The sequence below is a fragment of the Maniola hyperantus genome, chromosome 3, assembly GCF_902806685.2.
Source record: "Maniola hyperantus chromosome 3, iAphHyp1.2, whole genome shotgun sequence".
Classification (NCBI taxonomy): domain Eukaryota; kingdom Metazoa; phylum Arthropoda; class Insecta; order Lepidoptera; family Nymphalidae; genus Maniola; species Maniola hyperantus.
The window spans coordinates 6,690,681-6,714,604 of NC_048538.1; the positions used below are offsets into that span (position 1 = coordinate 6,690,681).

At 36.7% G+C, this 23,924-nt stretch overlaps 1 protein-coding gene across 9 annotated transcripts in view; it reads left to right on the plus strand.

The window, feature by feature from the left end:
• The window catches only part of LOC117996344 (plasma membrane ascorbate-dependent reductase CYBRD1-like), an 83,635-nt gene extending 63,039 nt beyond the window's left edge, over window positions 1-20,596 (plus strand). For 7 of the 9 annotated variants that reach the window (XM_069509658.1, XM_069509657.1, XM_069509656.1 and 4 more), the window contains 5 exons: window positions 11,617-11,852; window positions 12,705-12,907; window positions 14,191-14,360; window positions 14,792-14,815; window positions 18,958-20,596. In XM_069509658.1, the coding sequence (XP_069365759.1) occupies window positions 11,617-11,852; window positions 12,705-12,907; window positions 14,191-14,360; window positions 14,792-14,815; window positions 18,958-19,105 (781 nt within the window). In that variant the 3' untranslated portion in view covers window positions 19,106-20,596. Of the gene's footprint in view, window positions 1-11,616; window positions 11,853-12,704; window positions 12,908-14,190; window positions 14,361-14,791; window positions 14,816-15,790; window positions 17,367-18,957 lie in introns of those variants that run through there. The other 2 variants (XM_069509661.1, XM_034984398.2) reach the window with 2 other exon arrangements.
• Window positions 20,597-23,924: the final 3,328 nt, after the last annotated feature.

Genomic DNA, 23,924 nt, shown 5'->3' on the forward strand with positions numbered 1-23,924 from the left:
TGATCGCTAACCTATACCTAAAATATTGTCACTTTCATACAAATTTCAGTCTTTACCAATGCATATTATCCATATAAATTTTCTAGCATAGAGCCAAAGCCAAATTATAAGTATACATAGAGAAATTCATTTCTAGACTTTTTAGTTTTTTAAATTATCCTTGCACGTAAAATAATTTTCCAGGCAATTTGCGCTTAAAAAATTTGGTATCAAAAAATTCCTTAATATTTTTACTTGAAAGATCTGTAAGCTTTGAAAGGTTTTTTGCCAAAATCTCATGCATATTGATTACCGTTAAACACCGCTCTAGAACGCAAAACTTATTCATAATGAGTGTGGTTACCCAACTTTACAAAATACCTAGTGGTAATACATTACGCCGTCTGTGCAGTCAGCGAGTACAGATTATATTCAAAACGGTGATGTTACATAACAATAATTGTTGTGTGGTTTTTCTAGAGCACTTCCTCATTAAAACGGACGGACGCGCCTTTTGTGCGATAGACTTTAGTTCTGCATATTTTTGTTTTGCTATTTGCAAATGAGCTTTGTGATTACCACGGATTCCATTCATCACGATCAACTCATCGCCAGCCTACTACTGAGAAGAGGCCTCCTCTCAGAATGAGAAGGGTTAAAGGCCATGCTGGTCAAGTACGGATTGGCAGACTTGACACGCCTTTGAGAACATTATGTACAACTCTCGGTTTTTTCTCGATGTTTTCTTTTACCGTCAAAACCAGTGATATCTAATTGCTAAAAACGCACGTAAGTCCGAAAAGTTAGAGATGCGTGCCTGGGATCGAACCCCTGATCTCCCGAATAAGAGGCGTATCACGGCTCTTCAGTGCATAGATACAGTCACAGAACAGAACATAGTAAGTAATAAGCGGTTTCCCTGTGGATACAGTACCCGTAGTACAAGATTTTACGTCTCACCAAACCAAACCAAATTCGAGAGTCGAAATACTTCCGCGTTACAGTAAACTGGATCTTAAACGCCTTGTTTTAAAGCTCAAGTTTGTCTACACTTCTACAGCCAGCGCTCCAAGCGGAAACATTGCGAAATTAAAATCAGTGGCATTGAATATTTGACTTCAATTCAAGGCTGTTTAGGTCCATTTTACTGTAACGCGGAAGTATTTCGACTCTCGAATTTGGTTTCGTTTCTTGAGACGTAAAATCTTGTACTACGGGTACTGTAATGCATTAACGTAATAGAATAATATAGAAAAGGTGAAAGATGAAAAACCAGTTAGTTGAATCGAAAAGCCAAGTTGGTAGGAAGATTTCCATGTTTGTTTTCTTCTGAAAGCCTCTTACAGCCTTAGGGTAATAAGGACATTTATGGGAAATGATTGCTAAACATTTCTCAGTTGTAGCTAGGTACAAAGACACGAGTAGAGTAGGTACGAGTAAATAGCCGTCATTGGCAGCAGCGAGGGACTTGTTACACTTTCTAGCTTCAAAAGGAGCGTGCCGACATCTTACCGAGACAGCTTTCATGTATCAATTGCTGCTGACGCGACTTGAAACGTGTTTATTCGAAGCCAAGCGACCCGCCTCGGCTTCGCATGGGTGCAATGTAGATACTAATGTGGTGGTCGGTTATTTTGTTACACTTACATATATATATCTCAAAAGAATACAACAATATTTTCGATGAAAGCTCACAGCCTGCTTGAATAATTCCGAAATGCGTGGGGACCCACCCACCGGGGGGAATGCATACCCCCCGCGCTAGCCTGGTGCCCCACCCCGATTGCCATCTCGACCTGTCGAGTACTATAGTTATAAATCTTCCTCTTGAATCACTCTGTGTATTCGCATTAGAATTAAGTGTACAGAGGAGGGACAGACGGCGGGAAGCGACTTTGTTTTATACTATGTAGAGAAGTCTTCGTGTAGGTAAGTACTTACATTCGGAACCAAATGAAATTATCAAAACTGACGAGTGAGTTTGAGAGAGGGTGATCGAGAAGAAACGATTCTAATAAGGAATTTGCACTAGGTACCTACTCAGGTAGGTAGTAGGTATACGATAATTGGTTGTACAACAATGCAGGAACATCTCTACATAGTATAAAATAAAGTCGCTCTCCGCTGTCTGTATGTATGTACGAACGCGTAAATCTTTTAAACTACGCAACGGAATTTGATGCGGTTTTCACCAATAGATAGAGTGATTCAAGATGAAGGTTTATAGGTATAGTTTAATTTTCAAAAAATTAGAGAACCCTAGGGAAATTGAAATAATGTGAATAAAATAAATCTATTACTTTGAACCGAATCTTCAAAGTTCTTTGCTCCTACTTTTGTTAAAATATTCACTGAAAACGGGACCTAAAAAGTCGAGATAAGAAAAACTTTTGCTCTCTGCATTTTTATTTTCGCCTTCCTCAAACTTACGTCATGAGAGACATAAAAAGGCGCTTTTAGTTGGGAAGTTAATACACAGAATTGAATGTTTGTATTGTAAGCTGTTTGTGACAAAAAAACCGGCGAAAGAACTCGTCTTTCATGTTATTGGACGCTAAAATAAATAAAACTTTGCCAAACAGTTTGTCATAAACCCATCGCTGCCTCACTACTCAGCACAGCTCTCTCCTTTCAGAATGAAAAGGATTTGGCCAGAGTCTGAAGTGGGGCTTGACAAATGTTACACACCTTTGAGAACATTATGGCGAACTCCCGGGCATACATGTTTCCTTACGATGTTTTCCTTAACCGTCAAAGCAAGTGATATTTAATTGCTTAATAAATTTATTTAATTGCATAAGTATAAGGTGCGTGACCGGGATAGAACCCTGGACCCTCGACTAGTCGCCAACAGTCGTTTGGTCTTTTGTGAAATTGTAGTACAGCATACACACAGTAGATAAGTCTACTATGTCATACGGCTAATATTAAACGGCATAATGTTTTTCATTTTTCTCGGATATTTTTGATATTTTTTTATTGATACCAGTGCGACTCGCGCTTGGCCGATTTTTATACATTTAAGTAGTCAACACAAACCATCATTCCACACAATTATCCATCTACGTAATTATTAATTTTGAAAGAAACAGCTGAAGAACATTAGTCAGAACAGAACAAAGTGAACATTTACGGGATTTTATTCTACATCAATGGCTATATTTAAGTTATTGCTTATATATGAAAATAAGATAGGTAGGTATATATCCAGAACGGATATTCGTTGATTATACCGATTATACCCACCATATATAAAAGATCACTAATCTGACTCTTTGATGTCATCCCATGGACTCTACGGACATTGGACTGATTATAAATACGATACTTACCTACCATGTAACTTGACTCAGTTACATTAAATAGGGACATAGGGATACTCCTCTTTTTCAAATTAATTAGCAATTTTTAATAGGCATACTTAATTAGAATCGCATTTAAAAAAAAGTAAGTAAGTACCATTTATGTAAAAGTAAAGACTGGTTGGTGGTCTATGTGATAATATGTTAGTACCTATACCTACCTCTAGAAGTTGTGCCTTGTGTAACAATAAATGTTCCTGTCGAAACCAAATTATTGCCTGTCAGTTTATACCTCGTTCATAATAACAAACAACTTCGAAGAGATTTCGCAGTCTGTTAGTTAGTTGGTTGTACTAAAGTAGACAGTCTGTAAAACGTATTCTACGATTTCTACGTCCAGTAAAGGCTAATTTTGATCCCAGGAAATGAAAGAGCTCCCACGAGATTTAAAAAAAAACTACGCATATTTAGGCGGACTAAGTCACCGGCATGTCCTAGTAAATTATAAAAATTATAAAAACTTAACTCTTTTGATTTATGGTCCTTGACTTAAATACCTACTTCGTTTATCCAGCTAGACTGTTATTAGATATACTTGGATTGTAATGTTATGTTCGATAAATTCCGGAAAATCATAATTTTATTTTCTTTATCTAATCTTGACTAAAACTCGACTTGAATGGCAATGATGATGAAGCCTTGATCATCTGCGTAATAATATCGACCCAAACTGTACAAATATCACTTGATAGTAACTTCCTCCACTTCTGTCTTTTTGTTCCAATTAAAAACCTACATTTCTTCATAGAATCCGCTTTTGTTAACGTCCCAAAGAAAATGATTTCATATTATAAGCGTCATACGGTTGCTAATTGTTATTTCCAGTTGGTTGAAAAGCTCTTGTTCAGCTCGTGTGGTCATTACGATGGTCGTACTTTAGAGTTTAGACAGAGAGGCGAAGTTTCTGAGAAGTTTTCGAATGAATGTGGTTCTTGCTAAGATTGTTACGCAATCTTAATAACCTTTGAAGATTTTGTTGGCGTAGGTTTTGTGGAAACATTCGACTTACAACTTTGGAATTCTTACTGGCTATTAGGTTCAATGCAGTCTTCTTCGCTCGAAGAGTCCAAATTCTTTTGAAAAGAAAATTTAATTTATTAAATTTGCCAAACAGATAGTGTAGATGTTCCCTAGTGTCCATAGTGTGGAAACGGGACAGGAACATAAAATAGGTATCTTCCATATACCTAAATCCGAAAGGGATTCTGTTTGTTTGTTTGTTACTTCTTACCGCCTCAACTACTTAACCGATTTCAAAAGGCACAAAGCAGGATATTTTTTATCCCGGGAAAAGATTTTTCGAGGATCCTCGTAGGAACTTTTTGTACTCGAATGATACAGCTACGTTATAAATTCAAATATTTTGTATGCGGGCGTTATATGTACATATTATCTCGATATCAACGCAACTTTTTTACACCGTAACGGCGATTACGTCCGGAGGTTACGTACGTACGGCGATGCGCTTCCGTCATCCGAGTTCTATCCGTCATCCGTGAGAATATCAAGTGAGTGAGATTATCTACGACATAATATATGTCATAAGCTACTATACAAAACAAAAAGGAACGTATTTTCACGGACTCGGATCGGATGAGTGCGTAACCGCTGTAAGAGCGATTACGCACTATCCGGTCCGAATCCGTGAAAATACGGATATACAAAATATATAAGTCATATGTCATAAGCTGCCATACACATAGTTCCATGACTATTTACTTCGGAACGTATTTTCACGGACTCGGATCGCATGAGTGCGTTACTGCCCTAAGAATTAGTAACTGGTAACTGCTTGCGATTTGCGTGTACATTTTGATGTGAACGAATTAGACATCTTGAAGTGTGAATGTCCCATGTAGGCCAGGAGTGCCATGGTCGCAAAGTTCGTTGACCGTTGCTTCCCCCCTCCCGCCTCCCAACGCCCTCTCAAGACCCTACGCCACATCTCTCCTCTCTTCAATGCAACCGTTTAAGTAGAACAGCTAGATGATACAACTCGTTTCGCCACTTTTTGTTTACGAGAAAATCTTTGAACATTTGAAAGTTGGCGTTTCCTTCGCAATATTTTGCTTGTAATCAAGAAGTAATATTGTCAGAAACTGACGATTCGATGAGGATAACGAAATCCTATCGGAATAAACCATCTTTTTAACCGACTTCCATCCAGGACTTTCTCAATTCGCTGTATCTTTTTAGTTTGGTGACCATTGAGTCGCCTTTGATTAGATAGATGACCCGAGGGCAACCTACAGTAAATTAACACATAATTATTACAGTAAGTTAGGTACTTATATATACTTTAAAAACTTAGAAAGTCAATGACTTTTGATAAGGGTAGTTGAAGAGAATAATGGGGTTGAAAATGTACAGCAACATATTGCAGAATCGTAATACTCTTAACTAAGTTTATGACGCTATTTAAAATTTTATGAAGTTGAATTCGTGTAAAATGAAGTAGCTAACTACGTACCTACCTATCTAAGTTTTCCCGAGCTGTGCCACATCCTCTTGCTGGGAAAGTTACCTATCATCCATTTTGTACGTATTAAGGGATGTCTACAGCCTCTAGAAACTGCATAAAATGAATTCAGAGCTTTGTTACGAGAAAACGGGATTTGTAGTTCTTTAGCCAGCGATGCATTATATAAGAGCGTGTATCTTTTGGTTTGCTTGTTTTTTGACGCGGACTAAGTCGATATAAGTAGGTACCTACAAATGCATGGCAAATGATGTAATTTGATAGACATGAAAACAGTGTGTGAATCTCATTCTTTAGCGAATGGGAGAGAAAGTAATGGTTGGTAATTCTAAGCTGCGGACATTATTAAAAAAATAAAGATTTACGATAAACTGCATGCATCGCACCTGTGGACGTATTTCACTCCACGTACCAGCCTCTTTGATATTGTTAATATCGTGTATCTTTCTGTTATCTGTTGGTACGGGTACCTAACTACCTATGTATACCTCCCTACTTCGTTAATCTTGAAGAAATTTAGAGCAATTTAGCATCCATTCTGGAAACGGATATAGGTTTCTTCGGGAAAAACCCTCGCAGATTTCATTTTCAGTTTACGTAATTAATTTATCACCTTTACATACATTATCTTACATATTCACCAACTGACAGTCAAAAGTGTACAATGGCACCTATTTAAAAAAAAATTTAGTCCCACGAGAAAACAGATTCCACACGGCCAAAAAGTAACGCGTAAATAAATTACCATTAGGTATTTAGTAGGTTTATATCATTTGGAGGCGAGAGTTATTCCCTCTGAGAGGAAAATTGACACACCTACCTAGACCACTAGACGATGAAAGGCCCTTTTGATCCATATAATATTCTAATTTACGCAAAATATGCTAATTCGAGAACATAAAATTACACACATGGGTTGTTGTTAACTAAAGTGCACCGAATTAGGTCAATGTCCCTTGTTATTTAAGAGCTTAATTGAATTGTTCACGAACACTGGGGTCACGAATTCTATTAGATGAAACGGTAAAGCCAAATTTGGTAACGCCAATTATTGTGATGGTACAGTAAATATTCTCATCTGTGTCCGTCCAATATAACTTCATTGAACTCTATATTTTGCCCTTTATCACGCGGATAAAGGGCAAAATATAGAGAATTAAGGTTTTTAGGAATAGGTCTCTTGTAGGGACTTCCACAGACCACGGTCTTGCGCCATTTGAATCCAGCGATACCAGATACAGAGTACCAACGCTGCACTTTTCGGTGCAAGGTCGCCATTCCAGCACCTTGGGAGTTGGGACCCCACAATATCGGGTCTTTGAATTTAAACTATGTGCCCCGCCCATTGCCACTTCAGTTTCGCAACACGTTGAGCTATTCAGAGTACAACACATACAATAACATACAAATTACAAACATATCAAGCTAACAATAATAAATTTGTCGACCTTTGGCGACCGTCAAAGAAATTCTTATCAGCAATATAAAACGTTGAAGGCACCTATATAACGATTTATTCAGCGATATCTCTGAGAGAATCTCTGTCCCCGGTATCCAGTGCCGCATCTCGCACTACTTGACACTTCAACGGCCCTCCCAAGCAGTATTAAGTTAAGGACATACCTACTTACCTTGATTTAATATTTTGCGCTCATCGATTTCAAGGTTTATACGCGATGGTGAATCAAGGGGATGGATGGGAAGGATGGTAAATTGCGGGATAATCGCAATGTGACTATGATTGTTATAATTAGCTCTGTTCGCTGCCGAGTTTCTAGCTGGTTCTTCTTGGTAGGAAAGGATATCGGCACATAATACTTCTTAGTATCTACCTTCTCCGATAAAGATGAAGTGGAAATGGGCAGTGCACATAGTTCGAAACGATAGACGTTGGGGTCCCAAGCTGCTATAGAGAGTGGCGACTTCGCACCGGAAAACACAGCGTTAGGATCGCCCCCAATAGGTGGACAGAGCAGCTGGGAGCCGCTGAATTCAGGGGACGCACCGCACAAGACTGTGGCCATGATAGCCTAGTGGTTAAGACATCCGCCTCCTATTCGGAAGATTGGAGGTTCGATTCCGAGCATGCACCTCTAACTTTTCGGAGTTATGTGCGTTCTAAGCGATTAAAATATCACTTGCTTTAACGGTGAAGGAAAACATCGTGAGGAAACCTGGATGCTTGAGCGTTCTCCATAATGTCCTTAAAGGTGTGTAAAGCCTGTCAATGCGTACTTGGCCAGCGTGGGTGACTATGGCCAAACCCTTCTCATTTTGAGAGTGGACCTGTGCTCAGTAGTGAGCTGGCGATGGATTGATCATGAGGACCGTGGCATGTGAAAATCCCTACAGGAGATCTATATTCAGTAGTGGATATTATCGATTGATAACGATAATGGTTATGATCTATAGTACGCGACAGGTCGAAATTGCAATCGGGATATGAGGCAGGGGGACTCTCCGCACACCCGCGCTATCCCACACCGGGCTAGCGCGGGGGCTGTGTGGGTGTGCGTCTCCACCCCGATCGCCACCTCGACCTGTCGCGTACTATAACTTCCAGAATTAATCAGTCAGAAATACTGTCAGCTCGCCTACGAGACAATTTCAACTCGAAACCGAACCGTAACTAAGAGTCGAAGCAAAATCAGAACACTTGTTCAAAGCTGCATAGTGTTTGTTCATTAACCTGGACAAGTTAGAACCCGTTTGAATGGATGCAGATAACTAAAGCTCCGGCGAGCGTTAAAGAAAACCGCAACGCTATAGATACGAAAGTTCCACAAGAGTACTTGTAACCGCGACGATGTCCGCTTAAATTCCATCTAATGTTACAAGATCAAGTAACGTCTATAATGGACTAAGAGCCAGCGCGTGCCAGACCTTCGTTATTTTATAAAAGCTGAAAGTTTCTCTGCGTATTGACCCCAACACTGAGAGGAACGTTTGTTTGGATATACATATGTTTGGATCAATCATGGTGGCTTTAGGAGATAACAGGTAATAAAGGTGTAAAAAATCTTACGTCAAAGTATAAAGTCTATTTTTTACATTTTCTTCGGAGTAGTATTAAGAAATCATGTCGTGCATTGCCAGACACTTTGTGTCGTGGCAACCCTCTGCAGACACCCTTAAACTTTTGAACTTTAAGGATGTCTGGCAGGAGGTTGCCATGATACCTACCTGTTATCTCCCAAAGCCACCATGATCTAAACAAACATCGAAACAAACGTTCCTTCCAGTGTTGAGAAGAGAAACTTTCAGCATTTATTAAATAACGAAGGTCTGGCACGCGCTGGCGCTTAGTCCATAAGGTTTCATTTAATTCAAGCGGGTAAGCTTTTAACAAACATTAATTGAAATTAAAATAGAGGATTGAATCGAAATCATTCAAGTTTAAATCAAGTAGGTAGCATCTAATAGGTCCTGACATCATGATTTCATGAAATCCCGTCCAAGTGATTGATCTTGACAACTTCTGCTAACTTCACTCGGAAATGTTATGTTGGTAACATTACGAACTTGTGAGCATGGATGGTTGTTATTCTAAGGCATGGATATAAAAAGTAATAAGAATAGTATTCAAAATTTCTTTGGTTGTGAGTGAAAACCTTTCTCTGAAAGGAGACCCAGGCTCATATAGTAGGCGGGCTATGGGTTGAGATGACACAAAAAATACTAAGTATCTACTTATTTCCTTTGGGAGTAGGTTTTTCATAATATGTCTATTTTGTTCGACACAGTTTTCTACACTTGTAGATAAAACTGCATATTCCACCAAACAAAAAAAAAACCGGCCAAGTGCGAGTCAGACTCGCGCACCGAGGTTTCCGTACTGCAGTCGTATTTTTTCGACATTTTGCACGATAAATCAAAAGCTATTATGCATAAAAATAAATCTGTTTTAGAATGTACACATAAAGCCCTTTCATATGATACCCAATTTCGCATAATAATATTACTTTGAAAGTTGAAAATACTAATTATTTATTCATGAACATATTTCGATATTTATTTGTAATGTAACCATAAATTCATGATATTCGGATGTTTCCCCTTACGTATACTATAAGACTTACTTACCTACCAAATTTCAAGATTCTAGGTCAACGGGAAGTACCCTTTAGGTTTCTTGAAAGACAGACAGACAGACAAAAAAGTGATCCTATTCCGTTTTTCCTTTTGAGATACGGAACCCTAAAAAACGTATAATGAAACTAGTACAGCTTGTTTTCTACAGAGCGAACGAATGCTTTTGTTTATAGATTGCACGCTGCAAATAATATATTGCAGTAAGTAGGTAGGTACCTATCTACGTTGCTGCAAATAAAAGCTCTCCATTAAATTAAAGCGCTCGCAGCGCGGTGCTCCGCAGTACTTATCCACATTTAATCCGCAATAAAACCAACCTCGTTTTAACTCTCAGAAGGATTCCATCATGATAGTGAGTGAGTCTTCATGATAGTTTCAGATAGATTAGGTTTATGATATTAAGTAAATTTCGCCACGCTCATACAAGCTTCAAAGTTACCTATTTAATTTAAGTCCAGAGTAATTATAACTTGTTAACTTTGAGGACCGTCCGTCTGGTATATATACAATATTTTGTACTTTTTTTTTGTTTAAAAAAAAGGAATATTAGCCATGTTAAATGACTAATATTCCCCTTTCCTCTCCAACTAAGCGTCAAGCTTGTGCTAGGAGTAGGTACGACAATAGTGCAACGGGCGAGGTTTGAACCGTCGACCTTTCGGTTTTCAGTACACTCCTACCTATTGAGCTATTGAGGCTCAAACTACTAGGTACTGGTTGGACTTTGTGGCGGTGTCGGTTTTATACGAAGTTTAAATGATGATGTTACGTTATTCTTATTATAAGTCTAGTTATAAACTTTAATAACATATTTCGGGAGACGGGGACTTCTTTTATTTATATTACTAGCTTATCCCCGCGACTTCGTCTAACTATAACAAGCATAATTTTTTTCACTAAGTTCGAAAGAACGAGGAATTGCCTCGTTGCATAGCTGGCAGTTGGTGATTATACTATTTATATGTGAACGAGTGAAGAAAATTACGTCATGATACTTTGGCACACTATGCTTTAATTCAATTTAATTTAAAATTGTTATGGACGACCCGTCTGAAATAAAATATTTTTATTTTTATTTATTTATTTAAAGAACAGGCAGTTTCGGTCACTCCAAGATAAAATTTGTAGGCATAATTAGGTAGGCCATGTAAATGAATTCTACATGATCGCGAGCGCCCCCTCGTAAGCTCGCGCTCCTAGACACGTGCCTAGTTTGCCTTAGGGATAATCTGCCTCTGAGTATTCCAAAAGCGCCTGAGTAAAAGCTCACAACAAACTCAGCTACCCAACACCACTGCTCCAAAGACATTCCTATAAATTATTTGGTGACTAAGCAATACCAATTTTTAAGGCTCCGTACCCGCAGTGTGCCTACTGGACCACCCGCCTCCGCAGACCTTCCGTCTATCTGTCGGTCAGCGGGCTTAATCTTAAGGAAAGTAATAGGTAGAGAGTTGAAATTTTCACAGAATGTGAATTTCTAATGCAAATAACAATAAAAATGGCCGCCATTAAAAGTCATAGATTAATTATTGGTCTCGCTCCGCTTTAAAAGTGTTATTTCTTGTACGATGGAACGGAATACGGATCCCTTCGCGTGCAAGTCCAACTCGCCATTGACCGATTTTTATAACTTTTGTTACTTAGTTCTCCAATGTACCTAAATGAAAGTAACTTACGCAGGTTCTCTTTCTTGTATTCCAGACAACGCAGCCGTTCGTACGATTCGGAGGAGCACGAACGGGGAGCGTGCGAGTGGTGCGAGTACGCCCTGGTCATTACCCTCGCGACCATCCTGCTCATCGGAGTCTCCGCGCTGACCATCTTCTGGACCTTCTTCTACAGAGAAGGATATGGCTGGGCTGACGACATCCCTGAGAAGCAGTTCAACTTACATCCGACGCTTATGATTGCTGGATTTATCACTTTTAGTGGTTTCTGTAAGTGATTTTCGATCTGTATGTTTTTTTTAGAGTCCCGTACGTCCGAATGACAAAAGGGAACCATTACCTATAGGATCACTCGTAGGTCTGTCGTCTGTCGCAGCCAATTTGCTTCAGTACGGGATTGATTTAGTTGAAATTGGTACACACATGAGTTTATGTGACCCAAACACGGATATGTAACGTACCTAAATAAATTATTTTGAATATCGGGGTCACTTTTGGGGACAAATTAGAAAATTAAAAAGTAAGTTTTGCAAACTGTACCTACCTTGTTACATATTGTGAAATGAAAGGGTTGTTGGTCTCAAATATATATTTTTGGTTTTTTCTCAATAAATAGTTTTAGGTTACTTAAGAAAATAGATGAAAATTGGCCATTCCCAAATCATCCCTTCGCGTCGTGACCACGCATTGATGTGACCACGGCTCATGCAACTGGCTCTACGTACCCAAGGGTTAATAAAATACCCCCGCTATCCATACTAATATTATAAATGCGAAAATGTGTCTGTCTGTCTGCTAGCTTTTCACGGCTCAACCGTTCAACCGATTTTGACGAAATTTGGTACAGAGATAGCTTGCAATCCGGGGAAGGACATACGCTACTTTTTATCCCGGAAAATTGAAGAGTTCCTACAGGATTTTTAAAAACCTAAATGCACGCGGACGAAGTCGCGGGCATCATCTAGTATTATTATAAGTACTTAGGTAATATCATTTCGTTAAACCACGAAATAAGCCTGAAATCATTGATAATTTCTTGTAAATATAGTGTTCGTCCTGAAAACTATATCATAGTTTTGTGGCGAAGAAGTCATCATCAAAAGTTGCTCATACAATTTCCAGCGGTGCTGCTATACCGTATCTGCCGATGCTTCAGACGCATATACGTCAAGCTGCTGCACGCGATCTTCCACGCCCTGGCGTTCCCCTGCATCGTCATCGGCTTCCTCGCTGTCCTCGACTTCCATAACAAGAAAGGCATCAACAACTTCTACTCTCTTCACAGCTGGGTTGGCTTAGTGGCTATGGGACTGTTTGGACTTCAGGTAAATAACAAAATAATAACTAAAAAATAAAAAAATAAACACAACTGCCCAGCCATTAGTACCCTTATTATAAATGCGAAAGTGTGTTTGTTTGTTGGTTTGTCCTTCAATCACGTCGCAACGGTCCAACAGATTGACGTGATTTTTGGCATGGGTATAAAGACCTGGAGAGTGACAGAGACTACTTTTTATCCCCGAAAACCAAGGAGTTCCTACGGGATTTTTAAGTGTTTCAACTATTCAAAATTTACACGCGCGGTCAAAGCCTGAGAATCTTGTATTGCATAATAGAAAGCTTCGACCGCGAGTACATAATTTAGTAATAAGTAGTACCTACGGTATACCAGAAAAACTTACAAGTCATATGAATAAAGTATGAACATTATAACAGCTCGTTAAAATTTCATATTGCATTGTTCGACTCTCACATTTAACTTCTCCACTGTTACGTCCACTTTTTATACAATGAAACCTTAAACTTTCCACAAGTTAGGTTAAGAGACTAACTTTAAATCGCAAAATCTTTTAAAACTCATACTACCCACGACATTTTCGTTATGAACTCAAAAATTATGAAACTGAACTTTTTTATAGTGCGGCAAGCAACACCAAACATCCGTTGCCGCCGAGGCCCGAGTCTGAGATTTGTAAAGCGCGTTCGACTTAGTTCACATTTAATATTATAACAAGATATAGTTATGTATGGCTCTTATATAAATCTGTGTAAAGTCTGAGCAAAGCAAGAGCAAAGTACGCTTTATAGATCTCAGCCTGTGTTAGAGCACACGTGCACACAAGGGACTTTTTGTCTTTTTCGATCTAGACCGGGCTAGACCGTTCACGATTGTGGTCATCCGTAAGGTTAGGAACAAATCTATCAGAAAAATGCGCAAGGCTTTTTCGACTTTACGGGTATCGCCATTCCAAAATATCTCGTTGTTGAACTATTCCGGGCGCGATTTTCTGTTAAATTTCACTCTGCCTAGAACTTTTAAAACAAACAGCCTCAAGTATAAATGTGAGAAACCGGCTTTATCTCACGTATTTAGTCGACGATAGCCCGACTAGTTTCGAACCCTTCCGGGGTCCCTTTTCACAGGGACTCGTTTAGCAAACTCGTCGCCTCAAGTAGGTATATTTCCCTACTCAATGGCTCCAAGTGTGTTCGCACTTCTCATACTGGGCGGCCTTTACAATAAAATTATATAGCGCGCGCCTCTCCACCAAGTCGTGGGTGGGTGGTTAGACGAGTATTTTAAAGTTTTTCTTTTACATTTTTTCAGTATGCCGTCGGTTTCTTCAGCTTCCTCTTATTGTTGATTTGCAATAAAGGCACGGCCAACTTCCGTGCCTCATTGGTGCCCATTCACGCTGCGTTCGGCGTACTCACTTTTGTGCTTGGAGTCTGTGCTTGCCTCACCGGATTGACTGAAAAGGCTCTCTTTGCCCTTGGGTACGTATATCTTTCTATTAAATATTTGAAAAAAAAAATAGTTTAGCTCATATAAAAGTTTTTTTAATGACTGCGAATTAGACCTATTACGCACGGTTGACTAGTCGCACGGCAACTCGGTCGACGGAGACATAGAATCTGTAAATCATCTAAAAGTCGCCGCGACTTCGTGCGCATAAACACAGCGACTTCCATATAAATTACAGAATCTAAAGGCCGCCGTCGACTGAGTTGCCGTGCGACTAGTCAACCGTGCGTAAGAGCCATCAGAAATTACAATGCAAGTTAGAGATTCCAACAATTCCATTTGTTTTGACCTAAGTTTTTATTTTAGATCGTGATAAATAGGTATAATTTAGGTTAGCAACTTAGTCGGGAGCTTTAGATTTATGAAATTAAGAAACACATAATTAACAAACATTTCACTTTAGAAACGCTGCTGTGGCAGAATTCAGGTATAAAACTTATTCAGACAGTCTAATTTTATCCTTCTTTTGTCTTAGCTTCCATATTGTGAAACATTCAAAAATCTGTAGATAGGCCTACCACCCAATTTCGAGTGTGATGATCGCAATCATGTCTGATTGGCTAACGCTCTCTCACTATTGGCTAGAATTTGCTAGATTGTACAGTAACAACAAGAATATTCATGAATTCCACAAATTACAACGATTGCGATAGTCACACGGTGATAATTACCTACAACTTCCATGCCCCCCTGTTTCAATTTATCATCATCAATCAAATTAGTGATCCGTGTATGTTGCATAGAGATTGCATCAGTGCATGAGTGCGCTTACTTCTTGTTCAGTGGTCGTTTTGTCCCAAAACATAAAACAAGGTCACACTAGAGACATGCTGTGAGATAAAAAGTTGTACTCTCCATCTTGTATATACCTAAATAAAACAACACTTTTCACTTCCCGTGAACCCACTATGATGTAATTTTGGCACCACTAAATGACAACCGAGAACAACTGACGAATTCTCGTGATTGGGTCTTTCGTCTCTGTTTTATTTAAGGCGATCGATTAAGAATCTTTAGGAGGCGCTAGAGCCGACACAGCCGCAAGACGACAAAGCCTCAAATCTATAGAGCGCACTTTGACTTTGCTCAGACTTAGACACTGTTAAAACGAGACAGCCTATATCCTGACATATATCTGTCTCGTTTTAAATGAAGCTTAAGTGTGAGCAAATTGGCACAGATCCGGCCGTGGCGTCTTTGGCGCCCGCTACGGGTCTTGCAGGACGTCTGTTCTTATAACAACCACCTATACATCTCACAGTGCTCTGTCTCGTCGTCATTTATGTGTGAAATAAAGTCTCTAATCTGATCTTACACTTCAAATCTTTATATCTGTATGAATATAGAATAGTTTGTTGTCCGCATGTGTTGTGTTAGTGCCTGTATGTGTGCATATCCACAGCGCGGATCGCTACAGCGGGCTGCCGGACGAGGGGGTCATCATCAACGCAATCGGAGTTACCATCGTTGCCATAACAGCTGTGGTCATGTACATTCTGTCGAGGAACAAGTTCAGAGCCGAAGCGCGCGATATGAGAGCCTCCGTCGATTTGTAGATTTAATTTTACTTATAGGGTCTCCGCAGACGACGGACTATCCGTGGTGCACTTTTTAATCCGTGGAAATACAACATAAAGAATACTATGCAGAAGCAGTAACGTATACGACACGCAAAAAATCCGTAGATATATTTGACAGACCGTGCGGCGCGGCGCGGCGGGGTGATTACGTAAAACGTTGCAGTAGCGACAGAAGTAGCAATGCGACAGTTCTTTTGCTGTCTCTCTTCTTCTTCTTCTTCTTTTGCTTTGTTGCTATTGCTGTCTCTCTCTAGCCGCTGTTACGTGTGACGTTTGACAGCAATGATCGCGAGATTTACGCCTTTCGACGGTGTCGGTGATTACGTAATCACCCCGCGGATCGCACTATACCGCACAAAGGTGTGCGACAAATATAGAACGTTTATAATTCACATTTTAATCTGTTATTAAAAGATCAGTGGCGTGTCAGTACCAGTTCTGCCGAAAAATTTACTTAGGTATAGTAGACTATAGATACTTATACGTAGTCTGTGAAAAGTCTGCCTGCACGTACCTACTTTTTCCGTACCTACCTACCTCAAAAAGAAAAAAGGAACCCTTATAGGATCACTTTGTTGTATGTCTGTCTGTCTGTCGTGTCTGTGAAAAAACCTATAGGGTACTTCCCGTTGACCTGGAATCATGAAATTTGGAAGGTAGGTCCAAGCAAGGCAGGCAGTCAAGGTTTGATAAGGCACTTTAAGGCAATTTTAGTGCACCGCGGACTAGATCCACAAAAAGCGCGTCATCTGCGCAAGCTCTTAGAAAATCGTACTATAAATGCGATTTAGAAACATAAAGAACCTAGGTACGTTTCTTTAACTTCTAGAGACGTTGCTATCGCCACGTTGTTTGAACACTGCCAGATTTTTTTATTGGTATATTTTTTTGGTAAAATACAATACACGTAGGTACCATACAGAAAATAAAATACAAAAGGCCGCGTATATTAGTTCAGATTTGACCGATTTGACCAAATCTAAGTAGACTTGAAACATATAGCTTACAATGTTGTAGACTTATTTAGGGCAGAATTTTTTATAAGAAGTCCTACCACCTTTGGTCTACCTTGTTTTATTATTAGGATTTAAAAGAATTAGGATAGTATTTTTTATTTTGTTTCTTTAATACTTATATTATAAAATTTTGTACAGTAAAACATTATAAAGTACCTATCTATGTACAAATATGGAGGCTTTTATATCTCGAATTATATTATAATATACCTAATTGCAGATTCGGTCTGTATCAGACCAAATATTGTAGAATACATAAATTATAGAAATACATTTGTTTTTAGAATATACTTAGACTTTAATAAATATTATAAGTTGTTTATTTTACAAATTTATTCTTAGGTAAAATATTATTTCGTTGCAATAAAATATTGTAATGTGATTCGACTTTTAATTTTTCTCAATCTTGGTGTGGTTTGCTTTTCTAATCTGTGACTAATATAATAAAAGCTTGCTTGTTACTAAAACTACTAACGCTACATTTTTTTATTATCTACAGTTAGATTTATTCTAATTGTAGATATTTTGGTTCTTACCTAACAGCTAAATTTTACTTTATTTTAATTTTAATTTTTAAAATTTTGGTACATGAAAAATAAAAATAAATAAATAAATCTACAAAATTATGATCATACATCTACATCATTATATTTTTATTTCATCAGATTTAAGCTGGAGTAATCAAGTAGTTAATTTTTTGGTTGTGTTTGTAATTGTCGGGGCAAGATTTGTAGTAAAGAAATTTATTTAAAAAATCCACCGGGAAAGTAGAAAATTCGGATGGTATTTATTTATTTTATATGAAAATTTCAATGTATTTCTTATTCTCGTCATTAGTAAATTGCAACTGTGAAGCCGGAGCGGGTCGCTAGTAGGTATTAAATATTTATTTTATCGCTTTTTCGCCAGTTGAACCCGTGACATATTATGCTCAGCAATTTTATAGTACCTAGTATCTACGCTTTACTTTAGGCCAGCTATTATTTTAATACAGTTGAAGTATACAGACGGCCTACTACGAACATCTCATTGTATAGTGATCTCGTGAAAGCAACGCAAAAATGGATGTTAGCTACATAAGGCAAGGACTACACAGAGGTGGCAAGTGACGGTGACGCGGTGTCTGGATGGCCTTAGTCAAACACACGTGGAGCCGAAGATAGTCAAGCCACTAAATAACGTTCCTTATACAAGTCCATACGTCTGCGCCAAGTCTTCCCCATTCGCCACTTCTGTATAATCTGTCTTTAAGTGTTCATAGTAAGTCCCCTGTAGAAACGCTTGTCACAGATATTAACAGTTCTAATAACATCAGCTCTTCTAGCACAGAACTTTGAGATCAAAATACCTAATGATGCACCTGTCACTTTTGTTATTGTCTACGAGTATAGGATACAGTTTGAGGCAGAGAGTTGGTATTTATTTATTTATTTTATTTTATTTTTATTATTTATTTTATTTTATTTATAGGTATATTATATAAAAGAGAATCTTAAACCTCTGATACTACAGCATCTGGCAGTAAATACCTATTCTATTACACGTCGAGCATTAGAAAGAATTAATTAGCAGTTCGGACTGCGTAGAGCGTCGTCTCCGTCACTCATACCTATGTAACATTTTGTCGCTAACTTGACAGTCTCAACAACAGAAACAAAAATCTACGAAGGCGAATCTGCCGATTATCTCTTTCTAAAGCTCCATGTGTATAATGCATACATTTTGAGAACTCACTCGCCATTTTAGCTCTGTGTGTTAACTGTCATGTCAGAAGTATGTTAGTCCTTATTTTAAAGGTGTCAAAAGTACGGTTCACGTTTAAAATAAGGACTAAAATACCTCTGCCATGACAGTTGACACGTAGAGCTAAAAATATGGCAAGTGAGATTTCAAAATGTATGCACTATAATATTTACTGCCAGGTGCCTGTATTTTCAATGATGCTAACTAACCCGGGGGCATGCGGTGCGCAGGAGCGAGACGTACGCCACGATGTCGACCGAGGCGATCGTGATGAACGCCATCGGGATGTCGGTGGTGGCGGTGGCGATTGTCGTGCTGTACACCGTGCGCGGCACCGGCGGCTACCGACTGCGCAAGGTGGCGCAGAACCCCAGCTAAGCGACGAGCGGTCTACTACTCCTTCAGTTACACCTATTACACCCTAGCGGTAATACTTCGGCTTTCAAAGCGTAGTGTCTGTTCAGATGGTTATCTTTGGCAAAGATTTCTTTTATGAGGTGGAGTGAGTTATATCGGTTGTTGTTATGTTTAACGCGAATCTAAATTACGCGAACTGACGGTCATTTTGAAAATTAAAATGGTGAAAAGATATAACGAAGGTAGAGTCCAAAAACAGAGTTTATTTTAACTTAATGTATGCAACATGTAGCAACTTTGATTTTGTGTATCTACATGATCTACGTAAGAAAAGTTTAATGCAATTTTTGCTTTTCTTACAGAAAAAGACCTAACCCAAAAATTACAAAAAATATTGGTTGTGGTTTGATAGAGAAAAATTGAGTTTTGATTCAATGAATCGTTACAAAGTTTATCGTAAATAGGTATCAAGGTATTGCAAAGCTGACTGTCATTTGGATTAGGTACGAATACTGTAAAAAGTTAATTCTGAACATTAAGACTACGCTTTCAGCTCGAATGTATAACACCAAATTATTGTAAATTCTTCTTTATGCTAAAACCTCTTAAATTTTATAATTTAAATTAAACTCTGCCTAAGCATAAAGTTGAAGGATAATTATTTTAAACAATAGTTTAATAAAAACCGGCATACTTCTCATAGTATTTACTTAGGGTTTGCGATATTAATCAAATAAATTATTAATGACCCTTAGCTCAATTTGTTAAATTTAGGTTGAAAAGTATCCCGAGTGTCAGATGCAAAACACGTAAACAAAATGTGCTTTATCCAGACACTTTGACAGTGTAATTTTGGGCAAGGAGCATTGATAAGATTTTTATTTCGTGGGAATACCTAAAACGTTTACTTAAAATCTACATTCGGAGTACAGATTTCGACTCAGTGGTGTTATGATTGTACGAGTACATGCGGTTGTGCGTTGTTCTATTTTTTTTTTTTTAAATAAAATGCAAGTTTATTCCGTCTTTAAAATTGTGACGACTGAGATTGAGCAAGTTTTTGGGCATTATTTTATTCCAGTTCCAACCAATGTAGTAATTATTTAGTCGTAGGTGATTAGTATGGATTAGGAATAGGAAAATTAAAATGACTTTTTTAAACCATGAGAACATAGAACATTACTGTACTCGCTCAACTGTGGTAACTAAACGATTATACGTATGTAGTAGCGTTAATATTCGCGTAGAGAAGTTTGGAATTATTTCTCATCGCATTACCATTTATAGGACCGTTTGATTGTTTACATCTTCTATTTATCAGCTATAAAAAGCAAATCAGTGGCCATATACCTAATGTTAAGTGCAGTGTTATTAACATTTTAGTAGGCTATAAGGCAGTTAAGGTAATATTTTAGATGTAATCTGTATATAAATTTTATTGTAATTAATGTAATGTGCGAGTGTTCGATAGTTGTAGAATGTGATTGATTTGTAGTGATTGTCTATCCTTAATATATTTATTCTATCCTAAAATATTTATTAATAAATGTTATTAGTAACAAATGAAGACATCAGAACTAAAGTAGCCTTAATTAAAACTTTTGGGTGACCAACATCATTAGTATATTTATGAAGCTTCAACTTTCTTAATTCATAATTTAATATATTCATTGTTTAACCATATATAAATAACATGGAATTCATTAAAATAATTAAACAGACCTATAAAAAGTTACTGATTATTGAAACAAATTGTGTAATAATTATGGATTAGGTTACTTTTGTCCTGATGTCGCTAACATAAAAAACATCCAGTAGTAGCAAAGTGTTTTAATCCTAATAAACATTTTTTTATAGATTTCGATAAGAGTTTAACTTTTACTTTTAAAAGGAGAAATAGAATGGTGGATATTGACTCCAATTAAGAAACGAAATAATTTGTTAATATAATAATATTATTATCGTATATTTAGAGATCGGTGTACATCTGTACTATTTGTATAAGCGAAGTGTTCATTCAAGTTGCCAAATTCGATGTAACGTCTTGTGGTGAAACTTGTTACAAGTTTAATCAATTTAATGCGTACCTAATACATACATGTAGCATGATTATCAGTAATTATGTAGGATAACGCTCAATGTGTTTATACGAGGTTTACCTTCATATTATTTCTTTATGTAGAAATTGAGTAAGGTTTCTATTAATTAGGTAAAATTAACTATATTCCCTTTTTGTAAAAAAAAAATACATTCCAATGTGAAGTTTAAAGCTTTTAATAGTATCGTTTTTTTACGAAAACATTACAAAATCCGAAGACTGTAATTGTAAGTAGTTTGTTGTTGAAATATTTGCGATAATTTTTACTCTATGCAAAGTGCATATTTACAAATTTTAAATATTCCAGATTCTGTGGATCCCTTTTGAAAACACCGGGGCCAAGTTTTTATATAATAGAACCCTACCTTAATTCCGCAAAAAACACAGTTTCTAACCAATGATAGATCATAAAAAGTAAATAGTACCTGCATGCTAATTAATATTATTAGGACCTATCAGAAAACTGTGAATACCCTATTTTTAGTCTTGCATTTTTAACAGAATAATTCTTAGACAAATTTAAAAGTGTAATTTTTCTATATTCCACTAAAGCTATATGAATTTTGAATATATAATTTGGTATAATTAGTTGTGTTGATTACAGTTGTGTATTGGTTACTGTGAATTTTATCACTGTTTTACATTTTTAAATATTTATACGCATTCATAATGGTACATTAAAATACATGTATAAAATAAGTTGTTTTATTTATCTACTTACCTAGGCACTAAGGCTGAAATCTATAGAGATATATTTGACTTTGCTTAGATTTAAGAAAACGAGACAGCGCCATATCCCTGACATAAATCTGTCTCGAATTGTGTGTTTCAAAGGAAACTTAAGTCTGAGCAAAGTCAGAGTACACTATATAGATCTCAGCATTAATGCTTTCAGAACATTGTTCCGAATCGCATATTTTTAAATTTAGTAAAAAATAATATTTCCTAACCTAAGTGAAGAAATCGACGAAAATGTACGTGACCTTATGTTGTAGGTCACTTACATTTTCGTCTTCAAAATGTAGAATTTTATTGATTTTACACTTCATTTTATTAAAATATTATCTGACACTGGAACATCATAAATTTTATTAATTTAAAAGAGGTAAAATCTTAAACTGGTGCTAATGCAATAATTTATTGCAAGAATATTGGTGGAATTAGAATGGAATAAAACGTTATTTTGATTGACACTTATTTATTTTCCATAGGTAATAATAGTGAAATTTAACATTACAATAAATAAAATATGTAATTCTATTACAAATCATTATTGCATGCGAAAACGTTAGCGTTAGATTGGTAGAGAAACAAGGTGTATAGATATACCCTGGATATTAGTAGGCTATCCTCAAATTTAGTTTACTGATTAAATTATTATTCTTATTAATACCTATTGATTACTTACCACAACAAGAAAACCCCATTTAAAAGTAAGTAAAAATAATAATTGGGAATCAGTGGGAGTGTCGACAGATATGAAAACTTAAAACTATGAAACAACAGTGTTTTTTGGACTTTCAAATTAATTGTAGTACGTAAGTATCAGAAATTAAAATTACATAATTTAGTTTACCTAGTTTAATCAATCGGCACTCCAAACATTATTAATAAGCATGTCGGTTACGCACCTAAACTAGTTTTCACTTAAAAATTGATGAAATTACTTACATATTTAAATTGAAAGATTTAGATTATTCTCTTGTATTGTGACAATATTTTTAAAATAATATGCTGATATGATTCACAATTTGGAAATTTTAATCAAGAAATACATAACTATTTTATATCAAAAAGAAATAATGTCACTTTATGCAGTCATTCTATTATATAATATATTTACATTGGTGCTAATTCACTTGTATACACTCTCTAAACTAAATATAATAGTGCTATTTTTCTCATAAAGTTCCCAAGGTAAAAGAAAAGCATTATTTTAATAGTTGTCAATTTATTATAGTTTAGGTACAACTACAACTGAATTAGCACCAACTTGCAGTGATATTTAAATTAAAAACATAATACATTGCGTAATTAAGATGGTAGTTATATTTCAATCACATTATGCTATACATAACTAATAACATTTAATTACATTTTAACATTTAAGTTTGGCAATATTTTGAGCGAGCTCAAAGAAACGTCAAGACATTGAACGACACAATATAATTATTATTGATATCACGTTAAGTACACTTGCACCAAACATTTCTATATTATATGATATTTTTACTATAATTTATATCGAAATTTTCAGAATCGATTTATAAGTAAGTACTATGCCATAAAAAAGTTTAACTTTCTTTGGAGTTTGAATATGTATGGCCCAAGTGTCCTCTACCAAGTCAACACAATATTGCAACTTATTGCTTTGCAAATAAAATAGGTAATCGTTTTACAATAATAAGTCTTATCATTTAGAGAGATTACTTATTAATAGTAAATGCTAGGAGGAAATGATTGAAATAAATACAACTTTTTATGAGGAATGTGGTCATTGTCTCCACAAAATAACTGCTAATGATGTTTATTGCATAGAAAGTAAAACTAGCAAGTCGTAGGTAGGTATTGATCGTACCTTGATACTTCTAGCAACAGGGCTAAAACTACACTCAAAAAATATATACAGCGTAGCACTGACGTGTGCTCCATTAATGCGAAATAGTGGAAATGAAAAAAGTTATTAATATGATAAGTATTTTAGAGACATAAATAATATTAACATGTAAATGCATTAATATT